Source organism: Capra hircus, chromosome 18 (assembly GCF_001704415.2).
Source record: "Capra hircus breed San Clemente chromosome 18, ASM170441v1, whole genome shotgun sequence".
NCBI lineage: Eukaryota > Metazoa > Chordata > Mammalia > Artiodactyla > Bovidae > Capra > Capra hircus.
The window spans coordinates 35,550,132-35,564,834 of record NC_030825.1 but is presented as its reverse complement, the minus strand read 5'-3'; the positions used below and the strand labels follow the sequence as shown (position 1 = coordinate 35,564,834).

General features: G+C 42.1%; 1 protein-coding gene across 1 annotated transcript in view; it reads right to left on the bottom strand.

Moving 5' to 3' along the window:
- LOC102173772 (CKLF-like MARVEL transmembrane domain-containing protein 1) overlaps positions 1-13,224 on the bottom strand; it is a 31,843-nt gene extending 18,619 nt beyond the window's left edge. Inside the window, exon 1 of the mRNA XM_005692442.2 lies at positions 13,147-13,224. Coding sequence (XP_005692499.2) covers positions 13,147-13,224 — 78 coding nt within the window. The remainder of the gene's footprint in view (positions 1-13,146) is intronic.

Here is a 14,703-nt window from a genome sequence, read left to right as displayed (position 1 = left end):
GCTCTGCTCTCCCTCGGAGCCATTTTCCCATCACGAGGTGATAACTCCCTCAAAGTAGCAGCTCTAACTTCTCTCCTAAGCCTCAGACCTGAACATTTCCATCTGAATGTCCCATAAGGCACTAAAACCTTCTATTTCTCAAGCTGAACTCATTATCCCCCTCTCCCCTCGAATAAACCTATTCTTCCTCCTAAACTTCCTGTCTTGTTACCCTCTTAAGACGGTTCTTTAAATGGCAGCTCTCCTTGATTTTTTTCTGTTGCCCAATCCTGTCAGTTTTCATCAACACTCTTTCTCTCCAGGTACAGTTTTAACCTTGATTTAGGCCTTTCTCGTTTTCATGTCTGAATTATGATAACAGACTTCTAAGGGGTCTATGAGACCCACCTCTGGTTTTGTCCCTCTTCAAGACATTATTGACATTGCTACCAGCGATCTCCTCAAATATAAGCTAATTGTGTCACTCTACTTAAAAATCTCCCAAAGCTTCCAGTGGCTTTTGGGTTAAAACCCACGGCACTTGAATTCTAGCATGCTCTGACCTCCTGCTGCTGCTGCTAAGTCGCTTCTGTTGTGTCTGACTCTGTGCGACCCCATAGACGGCAGCCCATTCTCAAATCTCTACTCTTGCCTCCTCTCTGCTTCGCGGCCACTCAGAACTCCTGCAGGTCCTCGAGGGCCCAGCTTTTTCTCCACCTAGAACCTCACACACACGTTGCTCCCTGTACTGGGAGAATGCTCAGCCCTGTTATCAGTCAGCTGACTACTTTTCATCCTCCAGCCCTCAACTCAGGCGTAGTTTTCCTCAGGCAAGCCTATTATGATTTGGTTTCCTTCTCCTCCTGGGAACCTCCATACCATCCAGGGAGCACCTATTAATATTATACTGAATTGCTCATCAATCTTGCTTCCTGGCTATATGGAAAGCCTGTCAGGTGTAAGACTTGTGTTTTGTTTTCTCAAAGAGCCTAGTATAGAACCTGGGATTAGCAGATACTTAACATTTGCTGAATAAATGCTTTCATGGGCTCAAGAGCAGAGAGGAGTCTGGGTTTCATGATGGAGTGATAACTGAGTTGGCCAGATAGCATCATTTCTCAGAGTACAGTATCAGCCCAGGCTGAGCCTCAGAGATTTGGAGACTAGTTTTCAGTATGCTGCACGTAGGCCACGCTCCCTCTCCATGTATTCTGTGAAATTTATTTTCCAAGTTTATTACTGGGACATGTAAGAAGCTCCAGAGAATTATTACAGTTTTGGGAAAAAAATAAATGCTAAAATGTGCTAGTTTTATTAACCTTGGGAAAGCAGAGTGTGAAGAGCACTATATAACTTTTAGGGTATAAGATGAACAGGATGTGAACCATGTTCTTCATCTCTTTGGGATAATTTAGCTGAGTCCTTTCTGCCACTAAATGATGTTACAGGGCCACCTAAGGAAGGCTTTGTCATCTCCTGTCCAGACCTTACTGCAGTCAGGTCCAGCTCCACAGTGGAGCACAGGGAGGAGTTTGGAGAGACGCCACAGAGATCCTATCCTTCCCCCAGCTCTCCACTTTGGGGATGTTCTCAGCTTGTGACTAGCCTGAAATGCTCATCATTGGCCTTCAAAAGTGGTTCCAGAAGGCGCCACCTTAAGGCATGTTTATGGTTTGAGAACAGCTCTAGAGTCCTCTCTCCTTGATACGGGTTGAAATGAAGTGTTAGTTGCTCAGTGTCCAGCTCCCTGCGACCCATGGACTGTAGCCCGCCAGGCTCCTCTGTCCATGGGATTTTCCAGGCAAGAATACTGGAGCGGGTTGCCATTTCCTACTCCAGGGGATCTTCCTCTGACCCAGGGATTGAAGCCGAGGCTCTTGGGTCACCTGCATTGCAGGAGGATTCTTTACCTGCTGAGCCACCAGGCAAGTCCCCTAATATAGGGTTATCAGCTTGGATACAAGTGCTCTGGAACCCAAAAGGATGAGACCAGTGCAGCTCCCAGTCCAGCCAAAGGGTGGAAAGCCAGCAGGGGTCTCAGAAAGGAGACCTAAGGACACAGGATTCTGGGGCTAAGACTTGAAAGAGGAGCAGTGAAGTTGCTCCGGTTTTCCTAGAACCAGCTTATGGTCCAGGCTGACAGGCCAAGAATCTTAGCTAATATCTTCAGTTTGCCTATTTCAAGAATTTCTGGACCATTTGGCACTCCACTGGGCAGCTATTCCTAAAGCTGTGAGTATGACAGGTAAAGTCCCTATGCTACTGAAAACGGTTCTACAAGATGAGTTAAAAATTATTTAGCATCAATGATGACAGACATTTTAAAGTAAGATAACATTGTGCTTTATTCAGCCTCTAAATTATTTTGATTTTCCATTTAGTGATCAGGGGTATGTAAGATGTAGATACTTGTGTATCTGTCTCTATCTCTGTTCCCTAATTTTGAGGTCATATCAACATGAACGTCAAAGGGAGGTAAAGATTAAGAATGTTCTATGATTTTGACCATGATCTTTTTTTGATGATCTACCCCTAAGTGAATTTCCCTAACAGAAGCATCAGCCGTTATCTACCGATAGATGGAGCTCCGAGGAGAATCCATGCTCAACGGTTGCTCCGGTTCCTTGAGGATCTCCCCAGAGCACATTAGCAGTGGATAGCGTTCCTCCTTCCTAAGCCTGTTAGAGATTCCTTAAAGGTTTACAAAAACTAAACAACAGAGTTTATTAAAATGTTTCTCTATGGCAGGAAAAAGTAGTTAACAATGAAACTGAACACTTACAAGTAAAGGCCAAAATAAACACCTAATTAATCGATCAAGTCTGAGTATATATAAAAGTATGAAAAAGAAAGTAGAAGTGACTTCAAATCCAGTGACGACAATGTACGGCTCTGGCGCTTGTGCTAGGATGAAAAAGGTCATAGATGTCACAGCTAGTGCCTAGAGGGGAAAAAAAAACAAACACAACCTCTTCAGTGATGATTGAACAAGGTTAAGCTGTAAAAATGATCGATTCTAAAATGACAAAATAAACGGGTTTCTTCTTTATACACACACACACATCTGAAAGAGGCAGACTAAAATGCATGGATGTCGACTTCTCTTCTCATTTTAGAGAACTAGGTGTCCCTTCCTGTTTTGTTTAATTAAGTTCTCCACTTGTATACCTAAGCCATCCCTTCCCACATCCATGCCCTTGATCTTTTCCCACTAAATAGCTCCGTTTCCCTCTCACACCTTCACTCTCTCCTCCTGCCCTAGCTCCTTTCCTCATCATCTTAGCAACATATCTAAGTTATCTTCTCTCTCTCTTTTTAAACAATATTTATTTATTTATTTGGCTGTGCTGAGTCTTACTTGCTGCATGTGGGATCTAGTTCCCTGACCAGGGATTGAACCCAGGTCACCTGCATTAGGAGCATGGAGCCTTAGCCACTGGACTACCAGGGAAGTCTCTAAGTTATCTTCTCTTAAAACATACACAACCCTTCCTTTCATCTGCTTCCCACAGAAATTCCCATTTTCTACTTCTCCCTATAATGCTTCTCAAAAAAAGCCTGTGTACTGGCTGTTATAATTCCTTATCCTCCTCATCACTCCTTAACTTGTAACAAAAATCTGGAATCTACTGTCAATTTTAAACTTAGAATGTTGCAATGAAAAGCATTGGGGGTGCTTCTCTGGTGGCTAAGTGGTGAGAAATCCATCTACCCATGCAGAAGACACAGGTTCGATCCCTGGTCTGGGAGGATCCCACATGCTACGGAGCAGCTAAGCCTAGAGCCCGGGAGCCACAACTACTGAGCCCATGTTTTATAACTTCGGAAGCCCACGAGCTCTAGAGCCCGTGCCCTGGAACAGGAGAAGCGCCACAATGAGAAGCTCGTGCACTGCAACTAGAGAGGAGCCCCTGCTTGCTGAAACTAGAGAAAACTCATGTGGCAACGAAGACCCAGCACAGTCAAAAATAAATAAAAATTATTTTTTAAAAGAAACATACTGGGAAGGAAAGTTTAAAACAAAGTGTCAGAGAAAAACAATTCTCTGAAGAACCCTGTGGAGAAGAAAAGAAAAAAAAAACAATTCTGATACATCACTTTTTAACATATTTTCTCTTATCTAAACATAATGCAATCAGAATGAACAAAAACGTAAGTGAAAAAAAAAACCAGATAATTAATCTAATCTAATCTCCTCATTTCCAAATGAAGATATAGAAAAGAGAAATGATAAGTGACTTAAAGGAAAAAATAAGCTGGTAGGTCCCTGAGAGTTTGTTGATGTGATGTTCTTATGGGAGATACAGCTTTATCCAAGTCTTTGTGTACTTGGAAAATGGTTTTGGCAGGAGTCTTTGCTGACTAGACTTATGATCAGTCTGTCAGCATCCACATTCTCTTTTTAACCTCGGATCTATCTAGGCTACTTATTCATAATTCTATCAGTTACTTTATTAGTGTAAAAGTAGCTTACTTTGAAACTTCTAAATGGGTCAGTTTCTTTTACAGTAAATATAACTTGTTACTAAATAACGTGTTCTTTATAATTAATATAATTACTATCAGCAACATATCTCAAATCACTTCATTTACTCTACTGAACCAGATAAAGTCTTGAGTTCATGGGTTATGAAATCAAGGGTCACTTTTTCGGTCCCCATCATCTGTAACCTCGGAATTGGGCACATTTCCTGTGATTTCAGTCACCCGGGGTTCTCCCTCAATCCATACTTAGAGCTATTATAATTTTCCTGTCTCCTGGCCTTCATTTTCAGTTAATTTTTCAACATTTCACTAATATCTCAAACATTTCATCCATGTAGACTGCTTTTGCCAAGATCATCACTGATTTCAAAATTACTGAATTTAACAAACATTTTTCAATCCTTATGCTACTGGACCCCCATGACTTACTTGCTATTGGCTTTTTCCTACTTTTCTACTCCTTGACTCCCCTGTCACCTCTTTGAGTTCTTATTCCCCTGAAACTATTCTGCCTTGGCGGGCTTTCCTTTTACACATCACTTTAAAATACTGACATTTGTTTAGATTCTATTCACAACCTGCTCAATAAATCTGAGTCTCTATCCCAGGTGTATCTTCAACATCTCACACATAAACAGCCATTTAGAACACCAGAATAACCAACAGGAATCTTCAATTCACCGTGGGCAAAACTGATGTCACCTTGTCCCTTGCTCCTGTATTCACTATCTTAATTGGTGATAACGACCATCTAACTTTTCACCTGCCCTGGAAACCTAAGATCACTGCTCCAACTTACTCCCCACAACAGACCAGTCATCAGGTCCTGCTGACTTGATGCCTAAACATTTTGGGAATCCACTTAGTCACTCCAATTATTGCTCTTCAGTATCTTTTCCTTGAACTGACATGACAAAGGTCCCACAGTGAAATTTCTAAAATGAAGATCTGTGCAACACTCCACCTATTTAAAATCCTTCCGTGGCTCCCCATGGTTTTCAGAATAGAGCCTCCCTTCACCATGGTGTTCGAATCTTCCATGACTCAGCTCCTGTCTACTTTAGCAAAGAGCTGTTGACAGTTTATCTACAGGGTAATTCCAGTGTTCAATTTTCAGTCCTCATCTTATTTGAACTGTCATCAGTATTTGTCATAGTTGTTCATTCTCTTGAGAACTTCCTTCATTTGGCTTCTAGGACACTGTACTCTTGGTTCCTCTCACTTCCCTAATTGCTGTCTCTCTCATTCTTCTTTGGTTTTCTTTGGTGGCTCAGACAGAAAAGAATCTGCCCTGCAATGTAGGAGAACTGGGTTCAATCCCTGGGTTGGGAAAATCCCCTGGAGAAGGGAATGGCTTCCCACTCCAGTATTCTGGTCTGGAGAGATCTATGGACAGAGGAGCCTGGCAGGCTACAGTCCATGGGGTCACAAAGAATCGGACATGATTCAGTGACTTTCACTTTCATTCTTCTTTGCTGGTTATTCCTCCTCTCCCCAACCTCTTAATGTTGAAGTGTTCCAGGGCTCAATCCATGGTCCTCTTCTCCACTCTATGTACAATCACCTCTTGATGATCTCATCAGTCTTGTGACTTTAAATACCTCTATTTCTGCAGTGGCTTCCTGGTGGCTCAGTGATAAAGAATATGCCTGCAATGCAGGAGTTGCAGGAGACTTGGGTTCGATCCCTGAGTCAGGAAGATCCCATGGAGGAAAACACGGCTACCCACTCTAATATTTGTGCCTGGAGAATCCCATGGACAGAGGAGCCTGGCGGGCTACAGTCCATAGGGTTACACAGAGTCGGACATGACTGAAGGGACTTAACACACATTTCGGCAGTGCCAATCTCTCCTACAATCCAGTCTTGTATATTCCAAATGCCTATTCAGTATGGCCACTTGAATGTCTAATAGACATCGCTAACAATGAAATCCAAAATTGAACTTCTGTTTCTCTGGCTACATCTGCTTTACCCACAGGCTTTCAGTGGATGGCAGTTCCATTCTTCCAGCTGCTTAGGCCAAAAACTTTGGCAGGATCTCAGACTCCTCTCTCTTTTTCACACCATACCTGGTTTATCAGCAAATCTTGTTGGGGCTCCTTTCAACATAGATCCCAAATGTGACCATTTCTTATAACCTACTCTGCTAGAGGCCTGGTCTGAACCACAGTCATCTCTTGCCCAGATTACTGCAATAGCTCTAACTGATCATCTTTTTTTTTTACCCTGCAGAATCCTCCTGTTCCCCAAACCCCCAGCCCCCAGTCTACTGTCACCATAGCAGCTGGTGCACTTTTTAAAATGTTAGTCACATCATATAAACCTTTATTCAAAACCTTCATCTCCCACTGTCCCCATGTCACTCCAGCCCCGCTGTACTGGTTTTCTCACTTCTGCTTGAATGCTTCAGGTACATTCCTGCCGTAGGGCCATTGTACTGGGTGTTTCTTTGCCTAAAACACGTCTTCCTTCATCTTGGGTTGGCCAAAAAGTTTGTTTGGGGTTTTCTATAACATCTTATGGAAAAAACTGAGCAATCTTTTTGGGTAACCCAATGTATTCATAGTTAACTCTCTCATCTCACTTAACGCTTCGCTCAGAAGTCATCTCAACAGGGCCTAATCTGACCATTCTAGTCTTGCAACCTGCAACCATCCTCTCCAACGCTTCCTTCTCTGATACTCTTACATGGCTTTAGTTTCTCTTGTTCCATAGCACCTACCCCCTTCTAGAATACTACACCATTTATTTATTTTTTCTGTTTGTTGTTTTTTTTTCCTCCCTCCCACCCCAATACATAAACTCTGTGAGTACAAGGATCTTTGCTTTGTTCCCTGATACTTCCCAAGAGCCAGAAACAGTGCCTGGCACATAGCAGCTTTCAATAAATATTTGTTGAATGGAAAAAAATAAGGCAGCACTCAACTTGTTATGGTTTCTTATAAATCATGCTTTTTTTTTTTTTTTTTGCCTCCAAGCCTTTACTCAGGTGACTGTCCCTTAAACCCTACCTGTGTCCGCCTAGGAAGCTTCCTGATACCTCCTTGTTTAAATGCCTCATTCTGTGCCCTAACTTCACTTATCAAACACCAAAACTATCTGCTTATGTGTCTGACTCTGTCTAAACTGAAGAACCCCATGAGTCAGGGACTTTTGTCTTGGATGTCTGTTGTTTCAAGTCCTAACTCAGGGCTGGGAAGACAGTAAATATTTAAAATGTTTGTGGAGGAAATTCGTATGTCAAAAATCAAAACTTTCTCACAAAATCCTGTTTCTCTTCCAGTGTTCCAGAGCTTTCAGAACCCCAGACCTTCTTTCTTTCCTGATTATTTACTCCCAACCCAAGGGAATTTCTCTGTTCTTTGAAGTCAAAGTGTGTTAGTCACCCAGTCATGTCTGACTCTTTTCGACCCTGTGGATTGTAGCCAGGTTCCTCTGTCCGTGGAATTCCCCAGGCAAGAATACTGGAGTGGGTTGCCATTTCCTTTACCAGGGGATCTTCCTGACTCAGGGATCAAACCCAGGTCTCCTGCACTACAGGTGGATTCAGGCGGATTCTTTACGAGGGATTCTGAGCCACCAGGGAAGCCCATTGAACTCGAGTAGTTTTCTAAACTTCCCTCAGGCCTTCTGACTTGCAGTATGTTATATTTTTCGGAATCAAAGACTTTGGTGCAGAAGGGCCTTGTGTGCAGTTTGTCCTGCCCACTCACCTGGAGTTTGAGCTGCCATTACAACATGCTCACCAGGTACTTGCCTGCACCTGGTACCTCTTCTGTCTGGGAATGTACTGCCTTCCCAAGTGGCCACTTATTTTGCCACTTTCCCAATAGAAAACTCTTTCTCTTATTAAGCGGAGCTGTTTCCTTGTAAGTTTTAACTTTCTATCCCCTCTTCTTATAGGTCACCTCTTTAAAATTTAAGAATTATTTTTTTCCTTCCCCTTTTTTTAAAATTCTTCAACATAGTCTCCTATGATAGTTTCCACTTCTCTAACTAGCCAGATCACCATCCTCCAAATGACAGTTCATTCTCTCCTAAACCTCTTTCCAGAACTGGCTGCAATCTCTTGGCAGGTCTGACACCCCCAGAAATGCACAGTTCCACTGTCCTTGCTCTGGGCTCTATCGGCCTTGTGCTCACTCAGATCAAAACTTGTGAGTGTTTTTTGTAAAAAACACACGCACATGAAGATTAAACAATACGTTTCTAAATAACCAACAGGTTACTGAAGAAATCAAAAGGGAAATAAAAAAATTTCTAGAAACAAATTATAATGAAAATACAACAACTCAAAGCCTATGGGATGCAGTAAAAGCAGTTCTAAGAGGTAAGTTTATAGCAATACAATCCTACCTCAAGAAACAAGGAAAACATTGAATAGGCAACCTAACTTTACACCTAAATCAACTGGAAAAAGAACAAAAAACCCCCAAAATTATTAGAAGGAAAGAAATCATAAAGATCAGAGCAGAAATATATGAAAAAAGTGAAAGAAACAATAGTAAAGATTAATAAAGCTAAAAGCTGGTTCTTTAAGAAGATAAACAAAATTGACAAACCTTTGACCAGACCCATCAAGAAAAAAAGAGAGAAGAATCAAATCAACAAAATTAGAAATGAAAAAGGGGAGGTTACAATAGGCAATGCAGAAATACAAAGGATTATAAGAGACTATTATGAACAATTATATGGCAATAAAATGGATAACCTGGAAGAAATGGACAGATTCTTAGAAAAGGTCAATCTTCCAAGACTGAACCAGGAAGAAATAGAACTTATGAACAACCCAATTACAAGCACTGAAATTGAAGCTGTGATCAAAAATCTCCCAAAAAACAAAAGCCCAGTCCAGATGGCTTCACAGAGAATTCTATCAAACATTTAGAGAAGAGCTAATGCCTATCCTTCTAAAACTCTTCCAAAAAATTGCAGAGGAAGGAATACTTCCAAACTCATTCTATGAGGCCACTATCACCCTGATACCAAAACCAGATGGACGACACAAAAAAAGAAAACTACAGACCAATATCACTGATGAACATAGATGCAAAAATTCTCAACAAAATTTTAGCAAACAGAATTCAGCAGCACATCAGAAAGCTAATACACCATGATCAAGTTGAGTTTATTCCAGGAATGTAAGGATTCTTCAATATACGCAAATCAATCAATGTGATACACCATATTAACAAATTGAAAGATAAAAACCATATGATAATCTCAATAGATGCAGAAAAAGCCTTTGACAAAATTCAGCACCCATTTATGATGAAAACTCTTAAAAAAATGGGCACAGAAGGAACCTACCTCAACATAGTAAAGGCCATATATGATAAGCCTACAGCAAACACTATACTCATTGATGAAAAACTGAAAGCATTCCCCCTAAGATCATGAACAAGACAAGGGTGTCCACTTTCACCACTATTATTCAACATAGTTCTGGAAGTCCTAGCTACAGCAACCAGAGAAGAAAAAGAAAAGGAATCCAGATCAGAAAAGAAGAAGTAAAGCTCTCACTATTTGTAGATGAATGATGCTATACATAGAAAACCCTAAAGATAGTATCAGAAAATTACTAGAGCTAATCAGTGAATTTAGCAAAGTTGCAGGATACAAAATCAATACACAGAAATCACTTGCATTTCTTATACTAACAATGAAAAATCTGAAAAAGAAATTAAGGAATCAATCCCATTCACCATTGCAACAAAAAGAATAAAATATCTAGGAATAAACTTACCTAAGGAGATAAAAGAACTCTACACAGATAATTATAAGATAGTAATGAAAGAAATCAAAGATGACACAAACAGATGGAGAGATATTCCATGTTCCTGGGTAGGAGGAATCAATATTGTGAAAATGCCTATACTACCAAACACAATCTACAGATCCAATGAGATCCCTATCAAATTACCAATGGCATTTTTCACAGATCTAGAACAAAAAATTTCACAATTCATATGGAAACACAAAAGACCCCAAATAGCCAAAGCAGTCTTGAAAAAGAAGAATGGAGCTGGAGGAATCAACCTTCCTAACTTCAGATTATACTACAAAGCTACAGTCATCAAGACAGTATGGTACTGGCACAAAAACAGAAATATAGACCGATGGAACAAGACAGAAAGCCCAGAAATAAACCCATGCACCTATGAGTACCTTATTTTTGACAAAAGAGGCAAGAATATACAATGGGGAAAAGACAGCCTCTTCAATAAATGTTGCTGGGAAAACTGGACAGCTACATGTAAAAGAATGAAATTACAACACTTCCTAACACCATACACAAAGATAAACTCAAAATGGATTAAAGACCTAAATGTAAGACCAGAAACTATAAAACTCTTAGAGGAAAACATAAGCAGAACACTCGATGACATAAATTAAAGCAAGAGCCTCTATGACCCACCTCCTAGATTAATGGAAATAAAAACAAAAGCAAACAAGTGGGACCTGAATAAACTTAAAAGCTTTTATACAGCAAAGAAAACTATGAGAAAGGTGAAGAGACAATCCTCAGAATGGGAGAAAATAATAGCAAATGAAACAAATGACAAAGGATTAATTTCCAAAATATACAAGCAATACCAGAAACTCATACAACTCAATACCAGAAAACAACCCGATCAAAAAGTGGGGAAAAGACCTAAACAGACATTTCTCCAAAGAAGACATACGGATGGCTAACAAACACATGAAAAGATGCTCAACATTGCACATTATTAGAGAAATGCAAATCAAAACTACAATGAGATATCACCTCACACCAGTAAGAATGGCCCTCATCAAAAAGTCTACAAACAATAAATGCTGGAGAGGGTGTGGAGAAAAGGGAATGCTCTTGCACTGTTGGTGGGAATGTAAACTGATACAGCCTCTATGGAAGATGGTATGGAGATTCCTTAAAAAACTAGGAATAAATCCACCATATAACCCAGCAATCCCACTCCTACTCATATATCCTGAGGAAACCAAAATTGAAAAAGACACATGTATCCCATTGTTCATTGCAGCACTATTTACAATAGCTAGAACATGGAAGCAACCTAGATGTCCTTTGATAGGTGAATGGATAAAGAAGTTGTGGTATATATGCACAATGGAATATTACTCAACCATAAAAAGGAACACATTTGAGTCAGTTCTGATGAGGTGGATGAACCTAGAGCCTATTATACAGAGTGAAATAAGTCAGAAAGAGAAAGATAAATATTGTATTCTAACACATATATACGGAATCTAGAAAAATGGTTCTGAAGAATTTATTTACAGGACAGCAATGGAGAAACAGACATATGGAATAGACTTATGGACGTGGGGAGAAGGGAGGAGAGGGTGAGATGTATGGAGAGAGTAACATGGAAACTTACATTAGCATATGTAAAATAGATAGCCAAGGGGAATTTGCTGTATGGCTTAGGAAACTCAAACAGGGGCTCTGTATCTATTTTAGAGGGGTGGGATAGGGAGGGAGATGAGAGGGAGGTTCAAAAGGGAGGAAGGATATATGTATACCTATGACTGATTCATGTTGAGATTTGACAGAAAACAACAAAATTATGTAAAGCAATTATCCTTCAATTAAAAAAATTGATTAAAAAAACACAATATCACTACACACCTATGAGTGTACTAAAGCCATTTAGTTGTACCCTTTAAATCAGGGACTTCCCTGGTGGCTCAGATGGTAAAGCATCTGCCTACAATGCAGGAGACCCGGGTTCAATCCCTGGGTCAGGAAGATCCTCTGGAGAAGGAAATGGTAACCCACGACAGCACTCTTGCCTGGAAAATCCCATGGACAGAGAAGCCTGGTAGGCTACAGTCCATGGTGTCACACTTTAAATCAGTAAGCTTTATCCTATATGAAATATCTCAATAAAGCTTGGGAAAAACAAAAACAGAAAACTTGTGAGTTATAGTAAGTAAACACAGCATCCTCCGAAACCCCTCAGTGGACTTTTTTGGTTTTGGTTTTAACCTCGTTGGCGACTGAATGGTACAACTGTAGCAGCCTCACATGGTAACCTGGGTAACTTGGTTTGGGGGTCCAAGTGTAGGCCATTCATGCAGGTGTGCAGAGCTTGCTTTATGAGTGGGTCTGTGAAGTGTTAGTTACTTAGTTGTGTTCGACTCTTTGAGACCCCATGGATTGTAGCCTGCCACACTCCTCTGTCCATGGGATTATCCAGGCAAGTATACTGGAGTGGGTAGTCATGCCCTTCTCCAGGGGATCTTCCCGACCCAGGGATCGAACCCGGGTCTTCTGCACTGCAGGCAGATCCTTTACCGTCTGAGCTACCAGGAAAGATCCTCTGGAGAAGGGCATGGCAACTCACTTCCAGTACGCTTGCCTGGAGAATCCCATGGGCCGAGGAGCCTGGAGGGCCACAGTCCATGGGGTCTCAAAGAGCGGGACACGACTGAGTGACTAACCCTTGCTACTACTACTGGGTACAGAAAGCTCCTGATGAAGAGAACACTTGTCCTTTTTCTCTCCTTCTAACCCCAGGGTGTAAGGCAAAATTCCTTCCCTTTAAGAAGGCCTTGATAGAAACAAAGCTGAAAAAGAGGAGAGAAGGGAGCATAACCTTCTTACTTGGCGGCTTTATCTCCCAGCAGCGAAGTGCGCTGGGACTCCGCCCCCCAGTCCCCCGGCCCCGCCCTCACCAATCGCAGCAGCTTCACGTGGCCTTTTACGCTGCAGCAGAAGGGGCGAGACTTTGGTTTCGGTTTCAGGGTCTGCATCGCCCCTGCAGACCCAGCAGCAGCACTTTCCCGCGGGTCCCCCTATTCAGCGCACCTCTCTGCCAGGCCCTGAGCCAAGTCTGCAACGGCCGCCCCGGCCACGTGCAGCGCCTCTAGGCTTCCCGCCCTGGCGCGTGCACACGCAAGTCACTGCAGCCGCACTTGGGTGCACGCCAGGTCCCCCCACCTCCCTGCCACACAGGCTCCCTCTCTGCGGAAAGCCAGAAAGCCGGGTTCAGTTCGCACTATGCGTTTCCGGTAACCTACAGGGGAGCTACGAAGGCCAACTTCTCCCCACCTCCTAGTTGTCTGTCCAGACGACCACATATTGATTGTACATTTGATAAAAGATAAACTGAGGCATACTAAAATTTTTAAGATTTTATTTGAACAACAACAACAAAAATGATTCAAATAGGGCGGCGATCCAGTCTAACAGAAAGGAGCTCTGAAGAGGTGTACAAAATGAAAGACTTAAAGGCAGAAGGGAGTGGGAACAAGGAAATTGGTATTGCAAGATTACTTTCCTAGGGGATGGCAGGGGGTCTATCAGGTTACCTAACTCAGAGGTTCCCAGCCTCTGGGATCTAATGCCTGATGATCTGATCTGAGGTGGACCAGATGTCCTAATAATACAAATAAAGTACACAATAAGTGTAACGCACTTCAATTATCCTGAAACCGTCTCCTTCCCTTCCTCCCCAGGGGGGTTGGGGGGGGAGGTCTTCCACAAAACCGGTCCCGGGTGCCAAAAAAGGATGGGGACTGCAGATCTAACTAGTGCTGATCAGATGATGCCTGATTGACTGGAGAGCCAAAACTATAATTAAGTCTTGGTTGGGTGAGTGGGGCTTAGCATAAGCGAGTCCTTTGGGTCCTGTTGTCGTTTTTTAATAGCTTCCAGAGGGATCTAGCATATTTACAGTCCAGATCCTGGAAATGTCAAAGTTCAGAGAAAACAGCGCTGGCTGTGAAGCAAGATAGATGGGCTTGAATTTCAGCTCCACCCCTTAATGAATGCTTCTGTTTACTTTTTAAAAGTTACCCCTTTCCAAAGATCAGCTCGGCTGGGAGAATGGGAGTGACAGCACCCATCTGTAGGCTTGTTGGGAAGAATAAATAACAGTGTGTGAGTTGTCACTGGTTCCTGGATACAACAGATGCTCAATCAAGCACTCTCCAACAGTTAATTAGGGCTTCCCTTGTGGCTCAGCTGGTAAGAATCCGCCTGCAATACGGGAGACCTGGGTTCGATTCCTGGGTTGGGAAGATCCCCTAAGAAGGGAAAAGTTACCCACTCAGTATTCTGGCCTGGAGAATTTCATGTGTAGTCCATGGGGTGCCAAAGAGTCGGACACGACTGAGCGACTTTCACTTTCAATAGTTAATTAACGAATCAGTCGCTGGTGTTATTGGCCACCCAAGCCCCGAATCTTGCCAAATCATGGGTTCATTCTGCCAGCGTCTGGTTGGCGGGGA